General features: G+C 46.8%; 3 protein-coding genes across 3 annotated transcripts in view; all 3 read left to right on the forward strand.

The window, feature by feature from the left end:
- Positions 1–24,843, forward strand: part of LOC140213771 (uncharacterized) — a 231,441-nt gene that overhangs the window by 26,690 nt on the left and 179,908 nt on the right. The window lies entirely within an intron of this gene.
- On the forward strand, positions 3,689–13,288 carry LOC140213490 (uncharacterized). Its single transcript, XM_072284752.1, has 5 exons — positions 3,689–4,186; positions 6,444–6,586; positions 7,553–7,621; positions 8,679–8,759; positions 11,138–13,288. The coding sequence occupies exons 2-5, from the start codon at positions 6,538–6,540 to the stop codon at positions 11,248–11,250; spliced, it is 312 nt and encodes a 103-aa protein (XP_072140853.1). The 5' UTR covers positions 3,689–4,186; positions 6,444–6,537; the 3' UTR covers positions 11,251–13,288.
- On the forward strand, positions 21,873–24,762 carry LOC140213658 (putative nuclease HARBI1). Its single transcript, XM_072284912.1, has 4 exons — positions 21,873–22,642; positions 22,733–22,874; positions 23,384–23,504; positions 24,753–24,762. Exons 1-4 carry the CDS (start codon positions 22,097–22,099, stop codon positions 24,760–24,762), a joined length of 819 nt encoding a protein of 272 aa, XP_072141013.1. The 5' UTR covers positions 21,873–22,096.

Genomic DNA, 24,843 nt, shown 5'->3' on the forward strand with positions numbered 1-24,843 from the left:
GCGCAAGTGCATTGATTGCAATGTAGAGCGAGAAATTCCTCCCTTTGTTTACTCCACTTGCAGCAGCTCAGAAACCGTGAATTTAAGGACATTAGGGCAAGCAGGCGCATATATGAGGACGCCGTAAGCAGTCACACTGCGAAGACAGCATCTTTCGGCGTGTTTGAATATTTAAGTGCCTGTACCTTTGCTTTCTTCAAACGAGCCTTGTATGGGCTCACAAGTTAGCTTGGCGTTGTGGACACGCAAAAAAAAAAAAAAAAAAAAAAAAAACCTGTTGCTCCCAGAGCAGAGCAGGCGCGGAAAAGGGCGCTTTGAAGAGCTGACAGCTGTGCCGGCGCCACAGCGTGAGTCAGTCGCAAGGATTCCAGCTGCATATAAGCGCACGATCACGCCATGCACGCAACCAATCGGAGCCGTTTTGCTTCCGCTGGGGAGGGAAAGGGCCAGCAAGGGTCTCGCGCGTGCCTCGCCGGTTTGATTTCCGTTCAGTTCAGTCTCCGTAAACGGATAGGACGGCCACAAGTTATGCGTTCCTCTGAGGAACTGGCAGCCTTCGACAAGAGGCGGTGACAACCCGTCCGGGAAAGTGCCCGCAGTCGGCGCGCGAATCCAGCTGTTAGTGCTGCCCGAGCCTTCACAATCCGTCTGCAACGAGAAGAACCCGAGCTGACGGAGCGGGAGGCCGAAGCAATCAGGCACCGTTACTTGTGGGTTATTTGCCGTGACGTAGGTGAGGTGTACGCAGGGCAAGCTTTGCTTACTCTCATGTACCGGTAGGGCAAGGGTCCTTCATTTTTTCATTCATGTTTTCAAAATAAACACACACTTGTTAGTCAGTGTTCTTCCTTTCTGTTTTTCTTCTGCCGTCTTTTCTTCACGTTCTTCTTTATCCATTTTTTAATGTGCATGCCAGTGACATTTGTGCGAAGTTTGGAGTTAGTGAAACGGAAGCTATTTGGCTCCACTTTCGAAGAGAGATAGGAGTCGCAAACTAAGCGGCTAGTTTTCGCCTCACCACTCACTGGTCTAAGGCATAGAACCAGCTGTGCATGGACGATAACCAACAAAAGAGCGATTTTTGCTTTTCCTCTGAGGAATACCTTAGAGGCAATAAACGCGTAAGTGGTGGTGGTGGTGGTGGTAACAACTTTATTAACAATCCGGCAAATTCGTGGCCTGGGCCTAGGCCGCCCCCGAGGAGGTCCGGAGATCCTGTCTCCTCGCCGCCTCACGGGCTTGCTGGATGGCCCATAGTTGATTTTCGAGGTTTGAGCTGCGCAACGCGGCCGTCCATCGCGCCGCAGCTTCATCTGGGGAAACTGCATTTTCTTCGCATATAACGTCACATTCCCAGAGAATGTGTCTAAGAGTTGCGTGAGCCCTACTGCATAGCTTGCAGTTATCATCTGTAAGCTAATTAAAAATTTTATGGAAGGAAGAGTTACAGAGAGATAACTTCATTTGAAGTCCAAGAAAGTCCCCAAAAAATTTTTTTTTACTTCAGCGGCATAAGTTTTCCATCACCATTAAAGGAAACCATTTCGAGCCTGGAAAGCCATTATACCTGAGGCATGGATGCACATTATAGGTGTAGTGAAAATATGAACCTGCCAAAATCAACATGGCACTCATGTCAACCCTTACATGGCGCATATTGATACACATCCTAGATGAGCCTTTGCTTGGGGGGCCCGCTTTCTTTACCAGGTAACGACGTAAAGCTTCCAGTCAGCGAAAAGACGCGCGTGCATGCTTCGCATCTTTATCGAATCCTACCATTGATTACATCGGTTGTCCGTGTTGCCGCCAAATTTTGTGTCATCAAATTGTGTTCAGATTCCTGGAGGGCACGCGAGCACCGACGATTGCGCTGGAATGTTGTACTAGTCACCTAAAATGAGACGACGCGCTAGGCCCTCGGATCTGATTTTTACTATCGCCGACAGTGGTCGCCGCCATCGCTGTGCTTTTGAGTGTCGCTTGTTCCTACGAGAGCAAGTGCGCCCAGCGAACAGTTATTTTCGCTACTCACATTTTTAGCTACTGTGTTTCTCACGGTCACTGCAACGTCACCTATCAGCACAGCCTTTAAATGGCTTCTATACCTTTACACGGAGCCGTTACCCGTGAGTACGTGCCTGAAGAGTGTAACGCGTACTCCCAATTGTTCGTGTGCTTCTGCAGCACACGCAACTTCGTCTTCCCAATTAGCGTCTATTTGTATGCACAGTTTTGACTAGCCTGTTAAGGAAAAAAAGTGATCGTCTATTTCCGGTAAAACGTCGAACGTCGCGGTTTTCCCACGTTACTCCACGACGAGCTCATATTTCTTTGTGCAAGAACCCGGCAAATGGCACCCAATAACCCACACATTCGCACAGTCAAAACTAGGAGCTTTGCGTTGTTAACAAACTCAATTGACACCTTGAACTACGTCATGGCTGAAGAAGAGCTCGGGATTCTTTTGCGTCAGCTATAGGTGTCGAAAACAGAGGCTTGAAGCTGTGACTGAAGGACAGTGAAGGTGTTCCTTAGCTACAGCCATCAGATCGCCTAGTTGTCCTTTAAGGTTTTATTTTATTGTTTGACACCCCTTGAGAATTTGCTCTAAATATTTACAGCACATATATCATACATGCTTTCATTCTCCATCACGTATCTGGAAGAGCGGCTTAGCTGCGAACCGATGACGCCGAACATCACCGCGTAGCATGGTACTCGTAAAGCGTGCAAGACGGCGGTGGGGTGTTGCTTCGCTCTAAGACTTGCCCACTGATATGCAGATACCTCGCTTCTTGCTGATTTCTTCAGATCCACCTTCGCACTTGGGTACGACCTGCGGAGCTGCTATCGACGTCGTTGGCTTCTACAGATGTGCTCCTCCGAACTCACAAGCAATCAGAATCACTTGATCGCTTTAGAAAGATTGGGAAGTGCTTATCCAAAGCTAGTGTCCCATTTCAATTTTTAACTGTTTCTGTGACCGAAATAAATAGAAGTGAGACAGTCGCCAGCGCACCATAAGAATGAACTCGTCCCCTTGTGCACCAATACGAGTTTCTCAAAGGAGGAGGAGGAAAAATGTTTATCAAAGGGCTCCTGAACCACTTCTTATCGGAGTGATGGAAATCACATAAAATGGAAGTAGCCCATTTCGGAAATACGTCGCGAAAGGTACTTCAATTTGCTCAGCAGAAGCAGAGGTATTGGTAATCAAACACTGCCTCCGCTCTGCTCCTGTTCCTGCTTCAGTGCCTTGCACTGCGAAGGCTACGGCGAGCGGGGCTACGGCGGAGCGGGGCTGGCTTCTATATGTTACCGTGGTGCGCACCTCAAATTTCAGTTTGCATGTTAAAGTACACGCCACGACTTCTGGTTTTCGAGCTTATGACGTGCTAACCGTAAGCCAAACGCGGTTGCCCTCCACGAGCTGCCGTGCGCTTAGCTAGTGGACTCGTGGCGGCACCCCCCGGCGGCCGCTCTATCTACGCAGCATAGCCCACCGCAACTACCAATACCAACCGCGTATACATCGTTTTTCTATGGGAGCCACCATATTGCTATGCAGTGGCGCCTTCTATGGACAGTCGGCGTGCTGGCTTGGGCGAGCGCTCCGTCTTGCACACTCTAAAAACTAGGAAGGGTATCGCAGGAGTGAAGCTGCCGGTTCACTCTTCAAAGCGTCGTTTTACTCTCGCAAAATGTCGAGGAGAGTGAAATGCATTGTTCACTCTGTCACCAAGGAGAGAGTGAAATGTGCTTTTCACTCTCCCCTTCAGAGAGAGGGAGTGAAAAGACTCTTGCGACAATAGAAAAGAGAGACTCTTGCGGCAATAGAAAACAAAACATAGCGTAATCTTCTGCTTCAACTGTAGGTGGCTGGCCCCGAACATGGCAATGTATCATTCATGCACGCTGAGCAAAGAACACATCGTTTTGCTTCTAAGAGAACAGGCCGCCGCAGTTCAAAGGAACGCGTAGCGAGCGCTCTACTTTTTCACTCGGAGTGGCTCCACCGCGCGCGCGCGCGCGCAAGATCGCGGAACAACACAGCACGCGAGAAAGGTGATCCGTTCAGCGAGCAAAGGCCAGCCGAGGGAGATCGTGTGTCTGCCATCTCGCGTCGCCACGAAAACACGACAGTCGTTCGTCATGCCTTGGATATAACAACAAATCCTCCACGGTAAGTGAATTCTAACTTAGGTGCACATTCTCCGTATATGTCATGCTATCGCCAGGAAGTCGTCGCTGCGCTTAGCCGACGCGATTGACAAAGGACTAGGCGTACGCGCTGTCTCTCGATGTCAATCGAAAAAGCCAGTCGTCGCGATAACTGCATGTGATTTTATCACTTTGCCGTTGTCCGTAAGAGCTTTAAAAATCGCAAACGCTGCCAGAACTATGGTATGTTCAATAAGACACCAGGCGAGAGGACGCTTAAGATGGTTAGTTCACCAGCCCGTGATTCCGAGCCTATGCGGAGCGTGATTAGCGTGCGTTTTGTGTGTTTGAATTTATTCAGTTTGGCAGTCTACTGTGTACGGAACGCTGTTGAACCACGGAATCACATAACAGAAGGCGTCATTTTGCTGGCAGCATGCTTTTTTTTTCATAAATAAACCGCGCGCTTGACGGTGTCTCGTGCAGGGGGAATCTGCGACCACTGAAGTTACGTGCAGCACCAGTGCTAGTTAGAAACTTTGCCGCAGGCATTCAGCTGCATGCTGCAAGAGGTCAGTTGGGCGCGTTATCTTGAACTTACTGAAAACGCATGAGGAATCCATGTTTTATGCTGAAAAAAGTATAAACCCCATATAAGCGATCTTGCGCGCGGCAGCTACAAGCGACGCGACGGAGATGGCTGTCGCGTTCGCTCGTCGCCTACAAGTCGTACTCCGTGCGAGCGACGATTTTGAGCGACGCCTCCCCGGTGTTGCCGGCATGAGGGCTGCAGTCACGCGTGACGCGTGCTTTAGTAATTTACGTTGATGTATTTTACTATAAAAAGTAGCATAAAATATTTCCGGAGGTCTTGCAGTACGTTCTTATCCTTGCACGTATAAAAATTGAATCATTTGCTCGTTCCGCGCGACAATCGGTAGTATTTGAGCGATGTATGTACATCCAGTTCCGGCTTCGCGCTATTGGCTAGTCGCTCATAACACTTCTGGGCGACGAGCGACGATTTCTAGATTTCCAGAACCGAGCCATCTGTTCAAGCGACGGCCCGTTTTGTCGCTCGAAGCCGTCGCTCGTCGCCGTCGCGCACTAAGTCGCTCTCACAGTGTTTATCCCTAAGACTGAACTGTTTTTGCTCATGTTCAAATGGTGTGATTATAGGTCTGGTTTTGTCTCCTGTTGCGGTTTTCGTGCACGGTGCGAAACTGAAAGGATGCTTATGTCTACGAACTCGGTGAATTGTCGAGCAGCTAGTTACGCAGCGGCATCGAATATAACGGCTGCTGTGTGGAATTACAATTGCAGGGGCGCTTTGCATACTCTTATTGTTTTGGACATGCCTGTGCATTTGCTAGTATGAGTTGGCGTGTCAGAGTTATGTCATATGAACAGCTAAATCAGCCTTCCTCTGGGGGTTACAAGCGTAATGTGTGCATTTTGCTATAGCATGGCAGATCAAGATGTGTTTATCGCTTGAATATATTTAGTAGAGAAATAAAATATCAAAATAAAATGTTGCTTTAATTCCGTGTTACCAGACTGTCGTACACAGAACAATAGGTTGGTGTAATAAACTAATAACTGCGGTTTAACTGCAACTTTTACATGCCTACAAGAATCTAAAATGCTAGATTTCAAACTGCAGCAGTAGTCGGGTCTGTCAAAAATGAACTCCACTGCGCACCTCATGCATGAAAATAAGTTCATGCCTTTTAGTAAGCTTAGATGCAGGCCGCAGTGAACGTGTTAGTATTGAAATGTGGGTAAGCTTGCCATAACAAGCCTTGTTGCCCTTTTTTTATAGGCACATCCATATATCCATTGAGCTGAAGGACAATATTTTCATCCCTACTGAGCATCATGTTTGCAGCTATAATCCTCAAATTATGGCTTCAGCAGTGGCACAACCAGGGATGGTGCGGGGGGGGGGGGGGGGGGCACACTGGGCACGTGCCCAGGATGCGATACACCAGACTCATGACAGACCTATGACGTCTGAAAATGACCAATATTCTATTCATTAGCAGGAGTATTTTAACATTCATGAAAAACAAGGATGAACTGTGGTTTATTTGTTTTTTTGCTTAAATCTAAAAATTGAAGTTAGTTTAGCAGTTGACTGTTGCAGTCATTTGGATGTTTTGCATGCATTTCACTAGGAAGACTAAGAGCTAAGACTTTTTTATTGCCATGGCCTTGACTGTCTTGATGTTGTTTTGCACCATGCCCTTGTGTTGACTTTTGCATACGATATTTTTCAGGCACCCGCTTTATATAACGCAAGAAGGCAGCTGCAAGGACACGAGGATATGAAAGAGCCAGTGCAGCGCGACTTCACATAGTGCAGAGGAGCCAATGCCAAAAAATCAAAATACATTGGCATGTTATTTGGACAAGAAAACTAGTATGTGGGTATATTGGGTGTACCATTTGACCAAATGTCAACAAAATCAAGATACAGTATGTTACACGAAGATGAAAATTCTCACGTGCTCCAGGCAGTCATCTTAACATGGTATATTTATGTAATGTCTCTGATTGGAAAGTCAAATCAAGTATGCTCTCTGGAGACAAACACATAGCAGCAAGTGTCATTGAAAAGTTAAAAATGTGTTTTAAGAAAGCTGATTAGTTCTGAGAAGTGACTGCTTTTTGTCTTGCCTCTCAACAGATATATCCATGTGATAAAAAAATAGTGGTACAATGAAATTGCATATTTGCTTAGCGACATGATACATACTTGCAATGAGCACGGTGCCTGTGTTTACTACAAAAAGCAACAGCCCATGCTTGGTTAGGTTAGGCCCACTACAACATGCAGGCATGGGTGATTGGCGCTTTTTTTATTTCTGTGTCGTGAGGTTTATTGACGTGCGTATAGGTGCAGTGGCACGCAGTATGGCTAGTACAAAAAGGGGGGGGTGGCGCAGATATATGTAGCTCACTGTACACGACACAGGGCAAAGGAAATCCGTGTTCCGCAACTATGTTAAATGCCATGTACGTAAATTTTACAACGCTACTCGTTCGAAGCGCGCACAGGTGCATATTGAAGAAAAGTTTCCAGGGTAGATAATTTAGTTCGTAATTTACACTAATTTTGCTCTAACCACGAGACATAATAATTTGAATATACTGCACGGAAGAACCTAGAGCGAATTAAATTGTGTGTCAGCTTCGTGTGTATACATATAGTCTTTCCTATGCATTAGGTTTTTTGCATAATGAATTAACAGTCGACAGCCTATCTTATGATGTGTACTCTGTTTACATTACAGTTGTTTATTAGTTTACTCGTTTGTTTTGCGACTGATGAAATGCCGGCATATATATATTTTCAACATTTGACATAACCCTGTATGTTTTGCAGGGACAACCCAGGACATGCATTTCTCAGCACCCAGTCAACTGCCAAAAGTGACTCAAACACAGGCCACCAGTAAGTGGACATCAGTTGCAATTTCACATTATGCAGTTGGCGGCTGCCTTGTACGGAGGCTTTTTTTTTTAATGAGATGGTGATGTCGTTCTAATGTACATTTTGACCACAAAGGTGCGATCATGTCTCACAGAGGCATATATGGTTGCTATTCTCTGCGAGGGACGTGTTCTCGTGTTCGTGAAGCATTTGTGTTTGGCAGTATTGTCGCCCAATGAGTCGGATATAAACACTGTAACTCGCCACTGCCGGCAAGTAGTTGCGAGAAACACAATATATTATGACGCTGCAAAGTTATTTCATTAATTCGAAGGAAAGTTTTGCAGCAGGAAAAAAGGTTGCTATTCCAGGTAAACATGTCGTTTTCTCACAAGTTATTTAACCAAACTGTGGATGCGTGAAATTCGTGACTTATGAATCGATTTTAATTCATCCTTTAGTAATGCTTCTAAAAGAGACTAGAAATAGCATGTGACTACCTCTGCAATCAGCAGACCATACATTTACAGTCATAAGTGGCAGTTCCATGCAGTCTCGCACTTTATATAACCTTTCCTTTCAGCAACATTGCAACTGGTGGCTGCGTTTTCAGAAGAAGTGCACTTGACACTGTATATGTATGTGTGAATTCGGTTTTCTTTGTATGTGTCGGCTCACTGACAAACAGTGCAAAAATCTGTTGTACCATGAGCCTGACGACGCCTTCTGCTGCTAGAAATGCGGCACTTCGTATTTTATAGTACTGCATGACATTTAAATCAAAGCTACCACATAAAATGATCAAGAAAACTAACCGCTGTTATAGCTGTTTTCCTCAAAGAACGCTTGTCCTTTATGGGCTGTGTTAATCTGAGCTCTCCACCGATGTTTCAGTAGTATTATCCCTTAGTGAGTGAGAGATTGGGGGCAATTAATCGTGTTAGTGTTTAAGTGGTGTCCTAATTATGTGTTCCAACAAAGTTGTCTAGATTACTTTATTGTGTAGTGTAAATAAAGCTTATGAAACCATCAGCAACTACTGAGTTGCTAACACGCATATGGATTTGTCACTATACAGGTGGAACTCGGCTGTACCACTGCAGTGCTGCGGAAATTGCCTTCACCAGTGGCTTTGCAACAGCTGTTTCGCAGCATGTCGGTATGTGTTAATTTATAATTATGTTGGGATGGGCTAGTATTATGGACCACTGCTACTCTGTATTGTGACAGATCCATATGATAAGGGATGTAATGGGCACAGCGAAAACCTTTGAATTTTTTACTATGGTACATAAACAGGCTCTCCTTTTCGTCACTGGAGCAGGAGAAAAGGGCATGCAGGCACTCCTGAATGTACATATATTTCAAAACATGAGAGAGACATATACGCACACACACACACACACACACACACACACACACACACACACACACACACACACACACACACACACACACACACACACACACACAATTAAACTAAAGGCAGGGACGTTCCATCTTTCATCTTGAATTGAATTGTGCAGCGCAAAAATACAACACAGACCACAGAGAAGCACACATGTTAACAGGTTTGATACACACGTTAGTTCAACAGATTTGATACTTCAAGTGTGCTATTTTACACAAGGGGGAAGGGAAAGGGGAGAAAATCTGAAAAAAAAGTGGAGTGGAAAAAAAGGAATCGTGCTAAAAAGCATGAGAAGCATCGCGCAGCCAGGATCACCAGCAGGACATCTAAAAAGCACTCTGATAAAATTACATACAGGACAACCTTACGTATAGTTTGTTTCAATCAACTCAGATCACATGCAGCCATTACTGCAATCAAGTTGTTTCCTTATGTCATATGAGGGAATGATGTGGGCCCAAAAAACTGTTTAGAGCTGAAGGATTATGTTCCATTCTAGCCTCATTGCCTGCTTTTTTATCATATTGTTATCAGCTGCTTATGTTAGGGACAAAAAGTAAGAGTACGAACTGTTTCCCGATTCGCCATTCCACACATGTCTTTGTGACTATATGTACATGCAGATGATCCATAGTTGAAAAATATTCAGTACAGTAGAATCTCATTACAAGATGCACTTGGTTGTAAGAGACATCTGAAAATGGTTTGGTTGGTTTTCCGATGTTTGCCACGTTAACAATACTGTATACAAGAGACACCTTTGTTACTAAGGATGACTTTTTAAGTATTCACTACTTCGAAGGGACACAACCCAGACACATTCACTTTGTGCACCTTGTGTGCTCCGAAGGGCGTAAAGATCACGCAATCCTTACACAAGTCAATCGCGCATGTCTCTTTTAGCATGAACCAGAAAAGGAGGGCAACGAGGACAGTGCAGGGCAGAAAGTGTCGGCAGTTGAAGCTGACGAGCGTCTAAGAGCACCTCAAAGGTACTGCGAGCAACAAGGCTTGCAAAGTGAAGTGTTTAAATTCCAGAAGTTGGGAAGGAAGCTAACACAATCTACAGTCACTAAAAAGCTGTGAATGTCTTCTTTAAAGGGCCCCTAAACCACCGAGGTTGAAATTTAGTTGCGGTGTTGCAGTTCTACACAATAAGGCAATGAACAGGTAGCCACGAGAATTTTTCGAAACTGTGCAGTAATAGTGGAGCTACGTGTGTTTGATTATCGAAAAGTAGTCCCCACTCATTTTACTCTTTCATCTGGTACACCCCACATGGACAGTATCGTCTTTTCCTTGCCTAGTACACCTCCAAATGTTACGGGGCAGGCCAACACCAACGAGCTCTGTTGCTGCCGCGCTGGCCCGTCGTCCTGTGAGGGGTGGCGCTAATACAACGGAACTGTATGGTGACTCGTGTTGAAGAGCCTCATAGGGAGACCCTTCTTTTGGCGTTTCTGTTCTTTGCCCCCATTGGCTGCCCACAATGGCATCGCGCGCAACGCGACGAGGAAGAAGGAGTGTGTGTATTTGCTTGCAGGCCTTGCCGGCAGTCGTACACTTTCGTTTGACCAATCGACAGCACCGGAAACTGGTGACATCATCAGAGACAGCCTGGTGACGTCAGGACAAACTGGGGGGTGCAGGATAGGTCCAGAGAGGCGCACGGGGTCATTTTCTTCATATTGTGGTGCTCCGGCAGTGCTACGCACTCTGGCATTTGGCTTCGTCGATCGTGACGGCATTCTGATTTCGATACGCGTGTTTAGTTGAAATGTTCAAAAAATGTCGAGAAGTGGTTTAGGGGCCCTTTAAGCCACCCTGAGCATTTATTCCTTCAGATATATCAAAACATACTTTAGTGATGATGCATAATAAAGTGATCTAGTCTGGCTCCTCAGTGTCTCAAAATTTTTGGTTTCGAGAGACATGTTTCCCGTGCCTCTTGAATATCTTCTGATGAGGCTTTACTGTAATATACACAAACAATTGTGTAACTCCTCCTGCAAGTATTATTCATTAAGCCCGGTCACTTATGTGCAAAGCTTGTGGTTAAGTCTTGATGTCCGTACTTTTTAGAGCTATGTTTATTAATTCATGCTGTTCTTGGTTCTTCGATGCAGGAGACAATGCCTACGAAATTATTGGCCCTGATCATGAGAGCCCTCAAGGTGCAAACAACATCTCTGTTGCAGAAGTGAGCCCGATACCACTTGGAAGTTACCAGGACAGATGACACGGCAGCAATAGATACAGAGACTGCCATGTCTACTGCAGCTGCAACAGTGTACGAGGCAAGCAGCAGCGCGTCAGCATCAGCAGCAGTGTCAGAAGGAACCACACCAGGCCTGGTAGAGCAACATGTGTGCTATCACTGACTTTTTTTGTAGTGGATACAACTCATTTGCTCAACATACAAAAGCTTTTCACCACGACTGTGAGCCAGTGTTATTGTGCAGCAAGTGCAAGACTAAGTTAGGTGTTACAACACAGTACAAGCATCACTTTAATATATGCAAATGCAAACATATTACAGTTGTTGCCTCCCCAGCCAGCCCACATAGTGACAACAATGTGGAACACATGGTGGGACACACCTCTCCCCCATTACAAGATAGTAGAGACTGTCAGTGTTGTTGCTAGATTGACTGGTCTTTGTAGGCAACTAGAAGGACAACACAGGTGTCATAAGATTGTTGTTGATGTTGTTGTTGAAGAGGTAAAAAAGAAGTTTGATGCAGCTGAAGTGCCAACTGATATTGAGCAAATCAAAAGCAACCACCTGAGAAAGCAACACTATCGAAATTTGGGTATCTATGTGCCGCCAACTCTGGTAAGGATGGCATAGGACAGAAGTGGGATGAAAATCACACAGAAACTGCTGTTGCATCACTGGCCACAGTGAGCAGTGACTTGTAGGGCAAGAGAGTCAACTGAAACGAACATTATGACATAGTGTCATGCTCCCATGTGACCACTTTTCAAGTTATTTTGCAAGATACAGCTCAACCTCCAGAAACGAGACTGCAACTTGTCTGTAAAAAAGCTTTCACAAAAAATTATTCATAACACTATTAACATAGCAGTATCTTCTTTTGTGTGTCGGTTCGAGGTTCCCGGCTGTCCATTAATGCAAAAATTGAGGAAAAAAAGAACATGTGTCGTACTTACACCTTTTTAACAAGTACGAGGGGGACAGAACTTTTCTAGTCATGCATCTTCATCATACTATCAAGTTTTTAAATGCCTTTTATAATTATTATTACCAGTTATATCTGAGTGCATTATATGCATGTAGCAGGTGTAAAATCAGGTCAGTTGGATCAGATGCCTTATCTGCAAGCGAGCCCTATATTCAAGAAATTTGAATTAAAATAGTAACGTTAGAGATGCAGTCTTTCAGCACTTTATTGCCTGTGGTTTAAGCATTGCTCAATACTTTTGTGGGTGGCAATTTCAACCGGCACAGCACTGCGCTTTGCCACAGTCACATTTGTCGTCAAAGCGGTGTTTACCATTTGTGTTGATCTGTTTGTGTATGCATAGAGCAAGTTTTTAATTTATATTCTGCATTCTTGTGCTTGCACTAAGCTTGTATAAGGCAGTTACAAAATGTGCGTCACTATAACGAACTGTTCTGTTGAGCTTACACTTGCAAATAATCGTGTTCAGATGGCCGCACTTCTATGCGGGTGCACCGCTAGCTTTGTGTATGTTCTCATGTTTGTATAAAGCTTATATAAGCTAGCTAGAAAATGTATGTCACTAAGCATTGTGATATTCTTTAAAGAACTGCTTGGTTGGTTTTACACTTGTGAATTAGTATTGAGGCGGTGGTATTCCCATGTATGCCCACTGCTAGCTTTCTGTGTCCTCACGTGTTTGTATTAAGTTTCTACAAGGGAGTTACAGCATGTACGTCACTAAGCGCTGTGATATTTTTTAAAGAGCTGTTTTGTTGGTTTTACACCTGTGAGTAATAGTACTCGGGTGGCACTAGTCATGTGTAGGTACACAGGGACCATTTGTATACATTATGCTCATGTAAAGCAGTTACAAAGTGTATGTCACTAATTACTGTGATATTTGTTGAATTGCTGTGATGGTTTTACACATGTGAATAATAGTGGTCAGGACACAGTACTTGCGGTGTATAGTTGAATTTATACACTGCCCAGACATGGGCTGTATACGTACCAAAAGAAATGTATGTCATTATGTTGTGATTATTACTGTTTGGATTTTATTAAACTGTAATAAAATTGTTTCTTGTATCTATTGAGGTATGACAATTTGTCATGCAACCAAACTGAGGACCTGAACTTGTGCATACAAATAAACAGCTAATTTAAGAGTATACTGCTCATATTCTGCTAAACCAGTTTAACAAATCTTGTACTACAATGCTGGAAAAATGACAGAGCTGACTCGGATGTACAGAAAAAGTTCTGCACTGGCTGAAGGACTGCCCCACACTGGAGTTGGTAATGTTGCGTTCATTGGAGTAGAACAGAAAGTGCACTTCTATTAAAAATGCGACAGTCGGTGCAGAAACATAAGGCAGACGAGCAGTTGTGGCACATTTTTTTCAGGGCCCTCCACGCCTACTACTGCATTTCTAATCTTCCTGTGCTCTGCGTATAAGCCCCTGTTCAGCCAAGGTTTTTACTCCATGACAGTTGTTCTACTGGGTTCGTAGCAATATTGAAGAAAAAAATTCAATGGTTTTCAAGGACTTTCGAGGCCCCGACACAGTAACTTCAAGGACCTCGTGCAATGTGTGTAGTAGTTTGGACAGGCAATAACTTGTTCAAGAACACCGTTAACTTTAATGCAAACAAAAGAAAACAAAACAAATCGCATTTCAGTGATTTCAAACATTTGAAAGACTGCTTATTTGCCTTTCACCGCCCACCACTAAACGCACACAAGGAAGCATTTCAAGAAAGCGCTCAAATTTTTTCTGCAATAGCACAATTAACTACTTGGACCTGCAACATTTGCAGTTTTTGAATACTGTTTGGTTTGACAGTGTATGTGATGTCCTCTGTTGCCTCAGCTTTTTTCACCATCAAATAAGCAATAGTCATTTCTAATTTCTTTTTATTGTGTCTGTCGCTCTCAATTTACTCTTCACGGCTTCTCTTCGAATGCCTCAACTGTTGAGCTTCCTGCTTCTGCTCCTCCAAGCACATTTGTCGCCGGTTCCATGTGCATAAAACTGGTATCTGCAGCTCCTTTGTAATTTCAACTTTAAGGATGTCGCTTTCCTTCTATTACCTCCAGAGACAATTTTCTGTGACATGCGAAAGAGTGTCACAGAAGGGAAAAAAAGCGCTTGGCAATGTCTGCTAAGTCTAGCCAAGTGTACAAGTTTAAGGACTTTCCAGTACTTCTAAAAATTCAAGGGTTTTCAATGCCTTGAAAATGGCATTTTAGAAATAAAGGATTTTCAAGCATCGCTACAAACCCTGGATTCTAGCACCTAAATAATTTTACAAGCTTATCTTGGCATGGAGTTAGGAAACTCATGCTTTCTAGCTAACGCTGCACTATCTCTGTACAGTGAAGCCACGAGAGCGCAACTATATTGGAGTAAAGAAAAGTACTGAAAGCTTTTAATACCACTCTTCTTTTTTTCTATGGAGCTTCGTATTGCCTAGTTAAGTTTACGAATGTGCCTGGTTTTGGCGGGCGTTTCTTCGACATTTTCTGGAAGAAGCAGATGTCTAGCCCCCGTATTCAGAAATGTATCTTAATACAAAGCTCATGCTTGACTTGATATAAACGACGCCTGGTGCGAACGTCCCCCAAGACGCTCACTGCCTTTCTTTTGGTGCGTTCACGACTTGCGTCGTTTAGATCAAGTCAAGCATGGGCTTCAAGTTATGATGCATTTCTGCATATGGGGGTAAGCGTGCACAATTCCGGGCAACGCACTGTGCCATTGACACTGAGAGAAAACGGGGAAAACAGAGTTAACCACTGATGCTCCTAAACTTTCGCGTGCCTGTGGTGTGCGTGTATCGTGGAAGAAGAAACAGCGCAAACACAAGGACGAAAAAAAGCATCAACCACACCAGCGCTTCGTGGTGTGGCATGTTTTTGCGTCGTCCTTGTGTTGCGCTGTTTCTTCTAAAATGCTCAACCAACTAGCCGGCAAGTCCATCCTGTGCATATATAAATTGAACACACGCATGAGTGTAGATGGTTTTCGAAGCTTTTAGAACGAGCACTGCCACAGGATACGAGCAGTGCACGCGTAACAAGTGGACACATTAGTCATTTAAACATGCGTGCCAATGCATTTGACGCGGCTATCGGCATAAGCAGTCTCCAAATGCTGGAATGCATGCGCTTCAAAACGCTAACGATCCGCTGCTAATGCAGGACAACAGCTCACAGCGGACTGAACCAAACTCTAAACTAATGCACTTGAAAAGAACGCCTACACGGCAGCGTGAGGCACGTCGAAATGCCTGGTACTGGCGTCGCAGTTGCTCGCCAGTATACGCGCGAATTAAATTCACATACGTGGATGGTTGGCGCAATACTTTGTATCCGCGTATTTTGGAGAACATGGACTGGAGAAGCACTCGATCATGAGCTGAACGGCACATTTGTTATTTTCCTGCGGTGACGACAAGCCGTGAATAGTTCTCACGTTGTCGTCTACGTTGTCTTCCTTCGTTAGTCGTAGCAAGGAATGGAAATGATGCAAACGCACACGTATTCCAGTACACAACAGCACAGCACACTGCAGAGAAACCCCACCCACCACAGCCGATTCATCAAATACGTTTGGTATATATATAACCTCTAAAAGAACACGACTGGGCGTGGCGGCGCTGTGGTGTAATGGTTATGATGTGTGTTTTGAATTGTACAAATGCGAGTGTACGCGGGTTCGAATTCACATGATGTATAGAGCATTGTGATTCTTGATAAGTGTGTGATTCCCTTGACAATTGTATTCTAATTAGATTGTGTGACTCCTGATTGTGAAATTTGCGAAGATATTTGCAGATTAAGTGTCAATTCGCTTTTTTTTCTCCTCAGTGGCGTTCGTGACGCATACGCATAGGCCGCTTCAGAGCAGTCACGTCTCACGGTAGGCAGCAAATAGCCAGGAAAAAATGACTTTAAAATCCTGCATAACTTTGCTCACGCCTATTCTGAAGGCCGCTTGGAATCGGGCCAGTGTCTCTGAGGAGCCGCCTAGGGAACAGTATATCAGCGGCCCTAATTTGATCTGATTTCCTGCCTGCATGCGTGACCAGGACTTGGCTAAGAGGGTATTGGGAAGAGTACTAGCACTCTGTTCTGAAGGAGTACAAGCACTCTGTTTGGGGGAGTAGAAGTACTCGGTCTGGCGGTGTACTATTAACCCTGCGGGGAGAGTATTAGCACTCTGCGGAAGAGTGCTAGCACTCCCTGTGGGAAGAGTATTATCACTCTGCGGGAGAGTACTAGCAATCCCTTGCGGTGGAGTAACAAAACTCTGTCAGGAGGAGTTGACCTACTCTCTCTCAAAGAGGGTCGATCTACTCTCGAAAAGAGAGTGAAATATGGGACAAGCAGCTACTCCCTCAAAGAGAGTGCCCGGCACTCCCTTAGTTTTTAGAGTGCATGGCAGGCAGGTATACGCGCGGCAGTAGTTTCTGGCGTTTGTTTTCGCGTTCGTGCAGTCTGTTTAATATTACGGGCATCTTCTACGTGGTACACGCTTCTGTGAGACCTACTGAAGTGGTTTAAGTCGGTGTGGCCGGACTTTCTGCTGGCGTTGAGGCGGACAGAGCACGCAGGACGTCTCACCGCTTGAATTTGCAAGAGCAAACAAGCATTCCCCCTGCATACTCTTCCTAGAGATAAAGCAAGCTTTCGACTCGGTTCCCCGTAAGGCGATTATTCTCGCTCTTATAACGTCAGACATTTCGGGTCGTCTGCTCCCCTTTGTGCACAATTTTCTATCGGAGCGCAGGATGAAAGTGCGTGTCCGAGGAATAACTAGTGAATCCCGAAGTGTCAAGTGCGGTGTCCCACAGGGCAGCGTTTTATCGCCGGTTTTCTTTAACACCATATTTGCCGCGCTTCCAAGTCGTTTGCCTGGGGACAGTCACTTCCCTGTGAGCATAGCTGTCTAGGCAGATGACACTGCTATTCGCATTAGCGGTCCTTCGCACCTCGGTCTGCGGCTTCGTGCAAACTTGCAAGAAGCTCTAAACGTGACTTCGGAGTATTTGGGTGAAGTCGGTCTGCACATATCACCTGCTAAGCCGGCTGCAATAGCATATCACCCTAGCAACGTGCTTGTCGAACAATGAGCCGACTGTACCTAGAAAAAATGCCTATAGGTAGGGTGCGACAACGCCCTTATTTGAAGTTAATTGTGGATAATCGCATCCCTTGGCGTCCTGCCGTTAAACTTGCACGACGAAAATGTGACTCCCTCCTTAAGTATGCGGCCACCTTGACTGCCACAGTTGCTGGCTGTGACCAGACAACGGCTCTCCAGGTGCACGAGTCACCTTTACTCTCAGGCGCGATGTATACGTTACCAGTCCTGAGCGTACTACCTAGTCTGATAGTCCAACTGGAACGAGTTCATCGCGTTGCCCTTGGTCTATTGCTTGGATTACCTCGTGAAGCGCAATCTGTTGCAATACTCATTGAAGTGCATCAGCTACCCCTGAGGCTGCGAGCAGACCTTCGAGTAGAATATTATACTAAGCGTCTGCACCGCGCATCGAATGGTCACTCGCTCCTTGATCACCTCATTCACTGGCTGTTATCTCGAATGGGAGAAACGGCGGTATTATTTATGAACATCACTGACATTTGTGAACATGCTGCTTCAGTTACGCCTACCCCATCAAAAGACATCACGAAACACGCGAACCCCATTTGCCTCACAATCCCTGACAAACAAGAGTTCTACTATGCCTATGCCCGTACGCGTCGAAACGCGGCGTGATCTTGGAGAACTGCTCGTCTCTGTAGTCGCGCGCTTGGGTTGCCTCGCGTCGGCGCGCCTGGCTACGCAGCTACATCGTGGAACGTTGAACTTTCAGTGAAGCAGATTTACCATGCAAGAAAATGCTTCTTCTTTCCTTTTTGCGTTGAAAATGCAGCATTGAAAATGTAACGATTACGTTTATTAATGTTGAAGCATTTTGAAATACTGTCGATAAAAAGTACAAAGCCGCGCCTGCCAAGGGCGTCTTTGAGTCATCCCAGTGAGCGCGCACTGTCGCAGGCCTTTGTGGATCCGAACCTTAATTACTCTCGAGTCGCGGCAGGGAATAGGCGCGCGGACCCGAGCTTGCGCGGGTCCGCAAGCGTACGTGTGGTCTCGGCTTAAGTTTTTTTCCTTGCAAGTGAGGGTCGGCTGCGACGTTGTGACTTTTATTTGGGGGCTCTCAAGAAGTGCCTTCTGATCAAATATGATCCTTAATATCGCGTTTCTGCTGTTTGAGAACTTTGTTTGGGAGACATTCAGCTAAAAGGCTTTTGCCGCTACCGAAAGAATTACGAAGACTGCACAGATTTTTTCACAGCAATCAGAAAATGACGAAGTATTCGTCCGAAGACATCACATATTGGGACAGTGACTGCAGTGGTTATGAGCGATAACACGTACGCTTGTGCCTGCACTATTCGGCTCCATTGAAAGTGTGCACCCATTGGGCTTGAAGGCGACGCCATGGCTATAGTAAACGCCTCTAGAATAGAGTGACCTGTACAACGAGTTAAGAACTCTGTCCCTGTTTTCAAGCGAAGCTTGTATTGGCTCGCAAATTTAGGTGGTGTTGTGTTCAAGCAAAAAATCCAGTTGTTCCCAGAGCAACTGGCATGGCGCTCTTGGTCACGCCTGGCTCTTCCGCCAATAAATCTACATATTCATTCCGAGAGCAGAGAAGCTGCGGGAAAGGGCGGTTTGATGATTTGGCATTGAATGTACGCAATTAGGAAGGATTCGAGCTGCATAGTCACCAGCGGTGCGATCATGTGAGCGTTCCAAAATCGAACGGAGGCGGTCCGTTCATTACGTCATGAAATAGGCGGTCCGTTCCGTTGCGTTCGTCCAATAGCAGACGATACGGAATGATTGACAGCTGAAACGTCACAATTGACGTCATGGCGTTCGTCACGTTTCAAATTGACCAATCGTGTGGGGCTCGGTGGAACGGCCCGCCTCCGTTCTATTATGGAACGCATACAAAATCGCACCGCAGGCGCGCAGACAGTCAGAGCGGTTTAGCTTTAGCCGGGGAGGGCAATGGAAGGAAAGGGTTTCGCGCGCACTGCGCCGGCTTCGTTTCCGCTCAGTTTAGTCTGGGAAAATGGATGTGCCGGCGATTCATTGTGGGTTCCTCCGAGGAAGGTGCAGCTTTTGACGAGCGGCGGCGAGAACGCGCCCGCTAAATGGCTCGCAATCCGTGCGCCGACACAGCCGTTAGAGCCGTGCGACACTAGGCAATCCGACAGCAACGAGAAGAAGATCCCTAGCTGATGGAGCGGGAGGCCGAAGCAATCCGGCACCGTTACCTGTGGCTCACTTAACCGTGATGAAGGTCAGGTGCACGCAGGACAAGGTTCGCTTACCCCCATTTCCTGGTAGGGGAAGGGTTGGTCATTTTTTGTTGTGTGTTTGCGAGCTGCGTGCTGCGCGACGTTTACAATGAAGTGACCTGTATAGCGAAGGATTTCGGAGGCTCCAAGCACTTCGTTATAAAGGCGATTGACTGTGTTATACTTCTTTGGTACGACTCGCACGTATACGTCAAGTCCCACATAGCACGAGCTAGAGCTCTTGTGTGCACCCTAGTTTCCGTTCGGCCACTTGAATTAATGACTTTTTCCTTGCGTCACGAGCAGCAGCGTGCCAGTTTGTCTCATTCTCGCCTTGTGGCAGCTAATGCTGTGGGAAGCTGTGTTAAGCTGCAACCCCCACTTCCCCCCACCTGCCCGTTGGGGTAGGCTTTCATTGCTCAGTCCTTTCCTCGTAGTTTAACGCTACGAACACGGTGCGAGACATTCTACCACCTTCTGGTTCGACCCAGGTTGTACGGTTTCTTTCCGGAGTAAAAAAATCGCCTTCGATTGCACTACTCTCTAATGCGAAGTCCATTCATGTTTTCATTCAGCGCGGAAAATTGGTCTCGTGCGGCACATTGCAAATCTTGCGAAGTGTGGCGCTACCGTCTGGCTAATCGTAGAGTCACTGTATAAGGCATAGGGAACTCTAGCTACTCGGAAGATCGCGCGAGACAGGGCGTGGTTGATGCATGGGCGCGACTCCAAGAAGCCGCCGCAGAAAAACCTCCGCTCATGCAGGGCTTTGGCTTCCATATATGGTATCGGTGAGCGCACACTTTGCATGCCATCGGTGAACGGAAGACGGCGTGCTACTGTGGTGCCATCTTGTCGCGGTCGTCGCCGCGAAGCCCATCTTGGGCGGTACTACTTTTTGCCTCCTCACAATTTAGCCATATCCTCCTCCTCCTCCGCTTTCCACTCATGGTCCCGCAGCACCCTCCTTCTCTGCTTTCCTCCTCGCGCCCTCTTCAAGATCGCCTTCTTTCATGCCCCCGCCAGTGCTCTGCGTTAGCTTTTTCATCCTTCACTGTGCTCGTTGGCTCGGTTACGCCGATGCTCAATGCTGGAACGGGTGCTTAAGACCTGCGCTCTTAAATCATTGACAAAAAAGGAGACGGTGTCACCGTTTCGTTTTTTGGCTCTTGAGCTGCTTTGCCGATAACACATGTGTCTGCAAGTTCCCCGTTCTGTGCCCATTGTAATTATATTTATCATTGCAGCGCTTCGCCATTTTAAATGCCTTAGAATGTAGCCCAACCTTCAGTTATGGTCCATTTCGCCCAGCTTAACGCGACAGGAGCCGTCGGTGGTGACAAGTGTGAGCACGCCGGTGCGTTTCCGTTCGCCGGCGATGCGCGGCAGACAGTTATGTGCAGGACACTACCAGAGATAGTAAGCGCGAGGAAGGAAAACATACCGAAAAAGGGAGACTGGTGCACCTATAAGACGCCAAAATGGTGACTGCAAATCGGAGTGTTCGCCTTCGTAGCGCAAGGTCAGGAGTCGTTGCCGCGCCGGAGGAGAACACAAGCGATCCCCACCGGATACGAAGCTCTTGCGCATGAAAGGCTCCTTTAATAATGTTAGACAATAGAAAAGAAGCGTCGGAAATTTACAGTGCTCAGTGATTGAAAGACAAAACTCGGGCTATGTTATTTCACCAAGAGCAAGAGCCCCTTCACAGTGTTCAGAGTCCCTTTAGGAAAAATCAAGGAGGCGTGTGGCACCTTCATGTTGCTTCCGATCTACTGCAGTGCTGGGGCCTCCTAGCGCAGTTTCATCACCGACTTGGCTACCCGCTGGGCCCGCCACACCACCTTTTGGTGGTCACGCGAGTTCCAACGGAACAGCATCGCGTCCCACTTTTCGAGGGTAGGATTTGAAATGCAGCAATGGTGGGCTTATATGAGCATGCCTTGGTGGAGTGATAAAGGTTGCGTACTCGCCGCTGTGTGAACGTATGTAGGAGTAGAGGGTAGGGTAGCTATGGCATTGGCTAAGGTGTAAGCGGCAAGGCCTGTCGCTTCCGCCATGAAAAAGCTGCTCCTCTGGTGAAGGTTTCGTTAGGAGGGGGTAAAGACGGCGGTACAGTCGATTGTGCTGAAGTAGGGTGTGATAAGCACGGTGTATTGACTCGACTTCGGGGTCATGATCTATTTGGCGTGGCGCCCGGATGACATAGGCTCGGGCGACCGCGTGGTGTCGCTGGTTTCCGTGGAGGGAGTCGTGGCCTTGGGTTCGTAGGATGCCGATCCTGGGGTGCGATTTTGTAGGAATTCTATTACTTTTTCCATGCCTTTTGCCGCCATCACTGAGCAGCCATTGGTCGAAAATGACCGGGCCGCGCCCATTTTGTCTGTCAATCACGCGACGTCAGGAACCCGCAAAAACTGTAATCGTCATCGTGACGTTGAGGCACTCATTATGCGGAGCAAAAGGCACGGATTTTTGGAACGGCCAGAGGCAGGGTCGTTTCCGAAGGCATGAAAAAAATGGCCGCCCCTCTGATCGCTATGGCCGTGGCTCTTCGCCGTCGCCGACGTGAACAGGGAGAGCCAGACGACGCGTTTGACATGCCGGATGACCATTTTCGACGGCGTTTTCGCCTCTCGAAGGGAACGGTGCGGTTGTTGTGCGAGGAACTGGCGGGGGAACTAGAAGCTGAGCGAGCGACGGGACTGTCGGTGGAGCGGAAAGTGTTGTGTGCGCTGCGCTTCTTTGCTACCGGGAGCTTCCAAGCGTCCGTTGGGAGCGAGGAGACGATCCGTGTGTCGCAGTCGACGGTGAGCGAGTGCGTGCGACGTGTGGCAGAGGCTGTCGTGAACGCAGGGGCCCGCAACAAGTGGGTCCATTTTCCAAAGACAGCCGAGGAAAAGGCAGCCGTGAAGGAGGGTTTCCTTCGGCGCGGCGTTATCCCCGGCGTCATCGGATGCGTAGACGGCAGCCTCATAGCCATTATCGCACCCAAGGGTGAGCGCAAGGCTGTGTTCATGTGCCGCAAGGGATACTACGCCCTCAACTGCATGTTCGTAAGTAAAACTCACGTTTTCTGCGATCCTTTTTGAAAGTTACGTTGCTCTTGCCAACGGGCACTTTCTCTGGTTTACCATTTACCTCAGATCTGCGACGCGGACATGAAAATCTTGGCCTTGGACCCTATGCGACCGGGGTCGGACCACGACGCTTTTGTCTGGCGGACGACATGGTTGCGCCGGCGGTTCCAAGCGGGGCGCATCGTGAATGCCGGGGAATACCTCCTCGGTGAGAAAAAAACATTTTTTTTGGCGCAGTCACGCTTCAGCAGCGCAGAACGCCGTGTCCGCTCCAACCCAAACTTTTAACCAAACCACAAGAACATCAGTAATTCCGGAGTAAAAAAAGAAAATTAAGACATTGACTGCCACCATTGGCAATGTTCGAAGTGTTAAGTTACAAGCACATTATGTGTCTGCGAGGAGCTGACGAAAGCAACACGTATTAGTGCTTTCTGCACCCAGTGACTGCCAGAAGCAGAAGAAATGAACACACATTACTGCTACTACTGTCATTGATAGCACCAACAAGTGTTGATTTCTTGTTTGTGGCAGGCACCGCGTACACTTGTAAATTAGTTAAGAGTTTGACGGGTATGGACATGCTCAACTCATGCTTTTACTTGGGACTTGCAACCCTGAAGTCTACCTTTGTTGAATGATGCTGTAGCTTTCCTCAGTTGACAACTTGCCTCTCGTCAGCGGAGTACTCAATGTACTATTTCCATCTTTGTGCAGGTGACAGTGGCTACCCCTTGGAGCCGTGGCTCCTGACCCCGGTTCCTGGCCATCCTCCAGTGCACACAGCCGAGGGACAGTACAACACAGCACATGCCGCCATGCGTTCCGTAGTGGAGAGGTGCATTGGGCTCTTAAAGAGCCGTTTCCGCTGTCTTCAGCGATATCGCACCCTCCTCTACGAGCCGGAACGTGCAGCCAACATTGTCGCGGCATGTGCTGTGTTGCACAACCTTCGCCTTTCTGAAGGCGACGAGTCAGGCGATGACAGTGATGACGACAGCAGCAGCAGCAGTAGTAGTAGTGAGCTTGACAATAACGGCGACCCCACGCCACACAGTCTGCCCCGTAACACGGGCTCTAGAATGCACTACTTGAGAGGGCGGGCTGTTCGCGACAATGTCATTGGCATGTTTGGCACAACCCGTGCGCAGCACATGCGTTATTTGAGGAGCGTGCGGCGGCAGCTGCGACGTCAACAGCAGCGTCAGCATCGTTAGGTGCATGCACACAGTTTTAAGTAATTGCATTGTGCATTTCATGCTGTGAAATTGCAGATACATTTCCCGTGCTAAGTTGTAGTTGATGTCTGCGTAATGCAAAGCATTCATGATTTGTTGAGAAATGTAAAAGTTGTTAAAAAAATTAAATTATGGGGTTTTACGTGCCAAAACCACTTTCCGATTATGAGGCACGCCGTAGTGGAGGGCTCCGGAAATTTCGACCACCTGGGGTTCTTTGACGTGCACCTAAATCTAAGTACACGGGTGTTTTCGAAATGCGGCCGGGATTCAATCCCTCGTGCTCAGCAGCCTAACACCATAGCCACTGAGCAACCACGGTGGGTACATAAAAGTTGTGTAGTGAAGGAATATGTAAAGCCTGCACTTATAGTAAGTAAAACAGTATCGTTAGAGGTGACACATGAGATTGAAAGCAAGCTAAAAATAAGTGCATATTCAAAGTGTCTGCCACAATTTGCTTGTTGCTGCTGTCGTCATCTAGATGCATGTAGCCTGATTCTTACTCGTATCCCCTTACGCATTGATGGACATAAGCGCCTGTCTCCTCACTTTCTACTAGCACAGAGAAGCTCACAGAAGCCAAGATGTACAGTGCACGTCACACCTTCCGCTCCATGGAACGTGCTGTTGCACGCGCAGCTTCTAGGTCCTCCACCATTTTGTCTCGCAACAACGGCAAAGTTCCTTTCGAGTGACGAAAATGCCGTCCAACTGGTCATCCGACATGTCAAACGCTGTGGCTCCCACGAAGTGTGTGCACGCACGAGCAGTTGATAGATTTTAACAAAGTGACCTCACTTGTATATAGCAGAACTCAGCAATGTTAATCAGTAATATTTGTACAGTGCAAGCTAGTACTAGAAATGTAGTTGCGATGTGTAAATAAAAGCACTAGAGGAAAACTGCACCTTTCTGTATTTCAGTCAACATACACTT

The sequence above is a fragment of the Dermacentor andersoni genome, chromosome 10, assembly GCF_023375885.2.
Source record: "Dermacentor andersoni chromosome 10, qqDerAnde1_hic_scaffold, whole genome shotgun sequence".
NCBI classification, from domain to species: Eukaryota; Metazoa; Arthropoda; class Arachnida; order Ixodida; family Ixodidae; genus Dermacentor; species Dermacentor andersoni.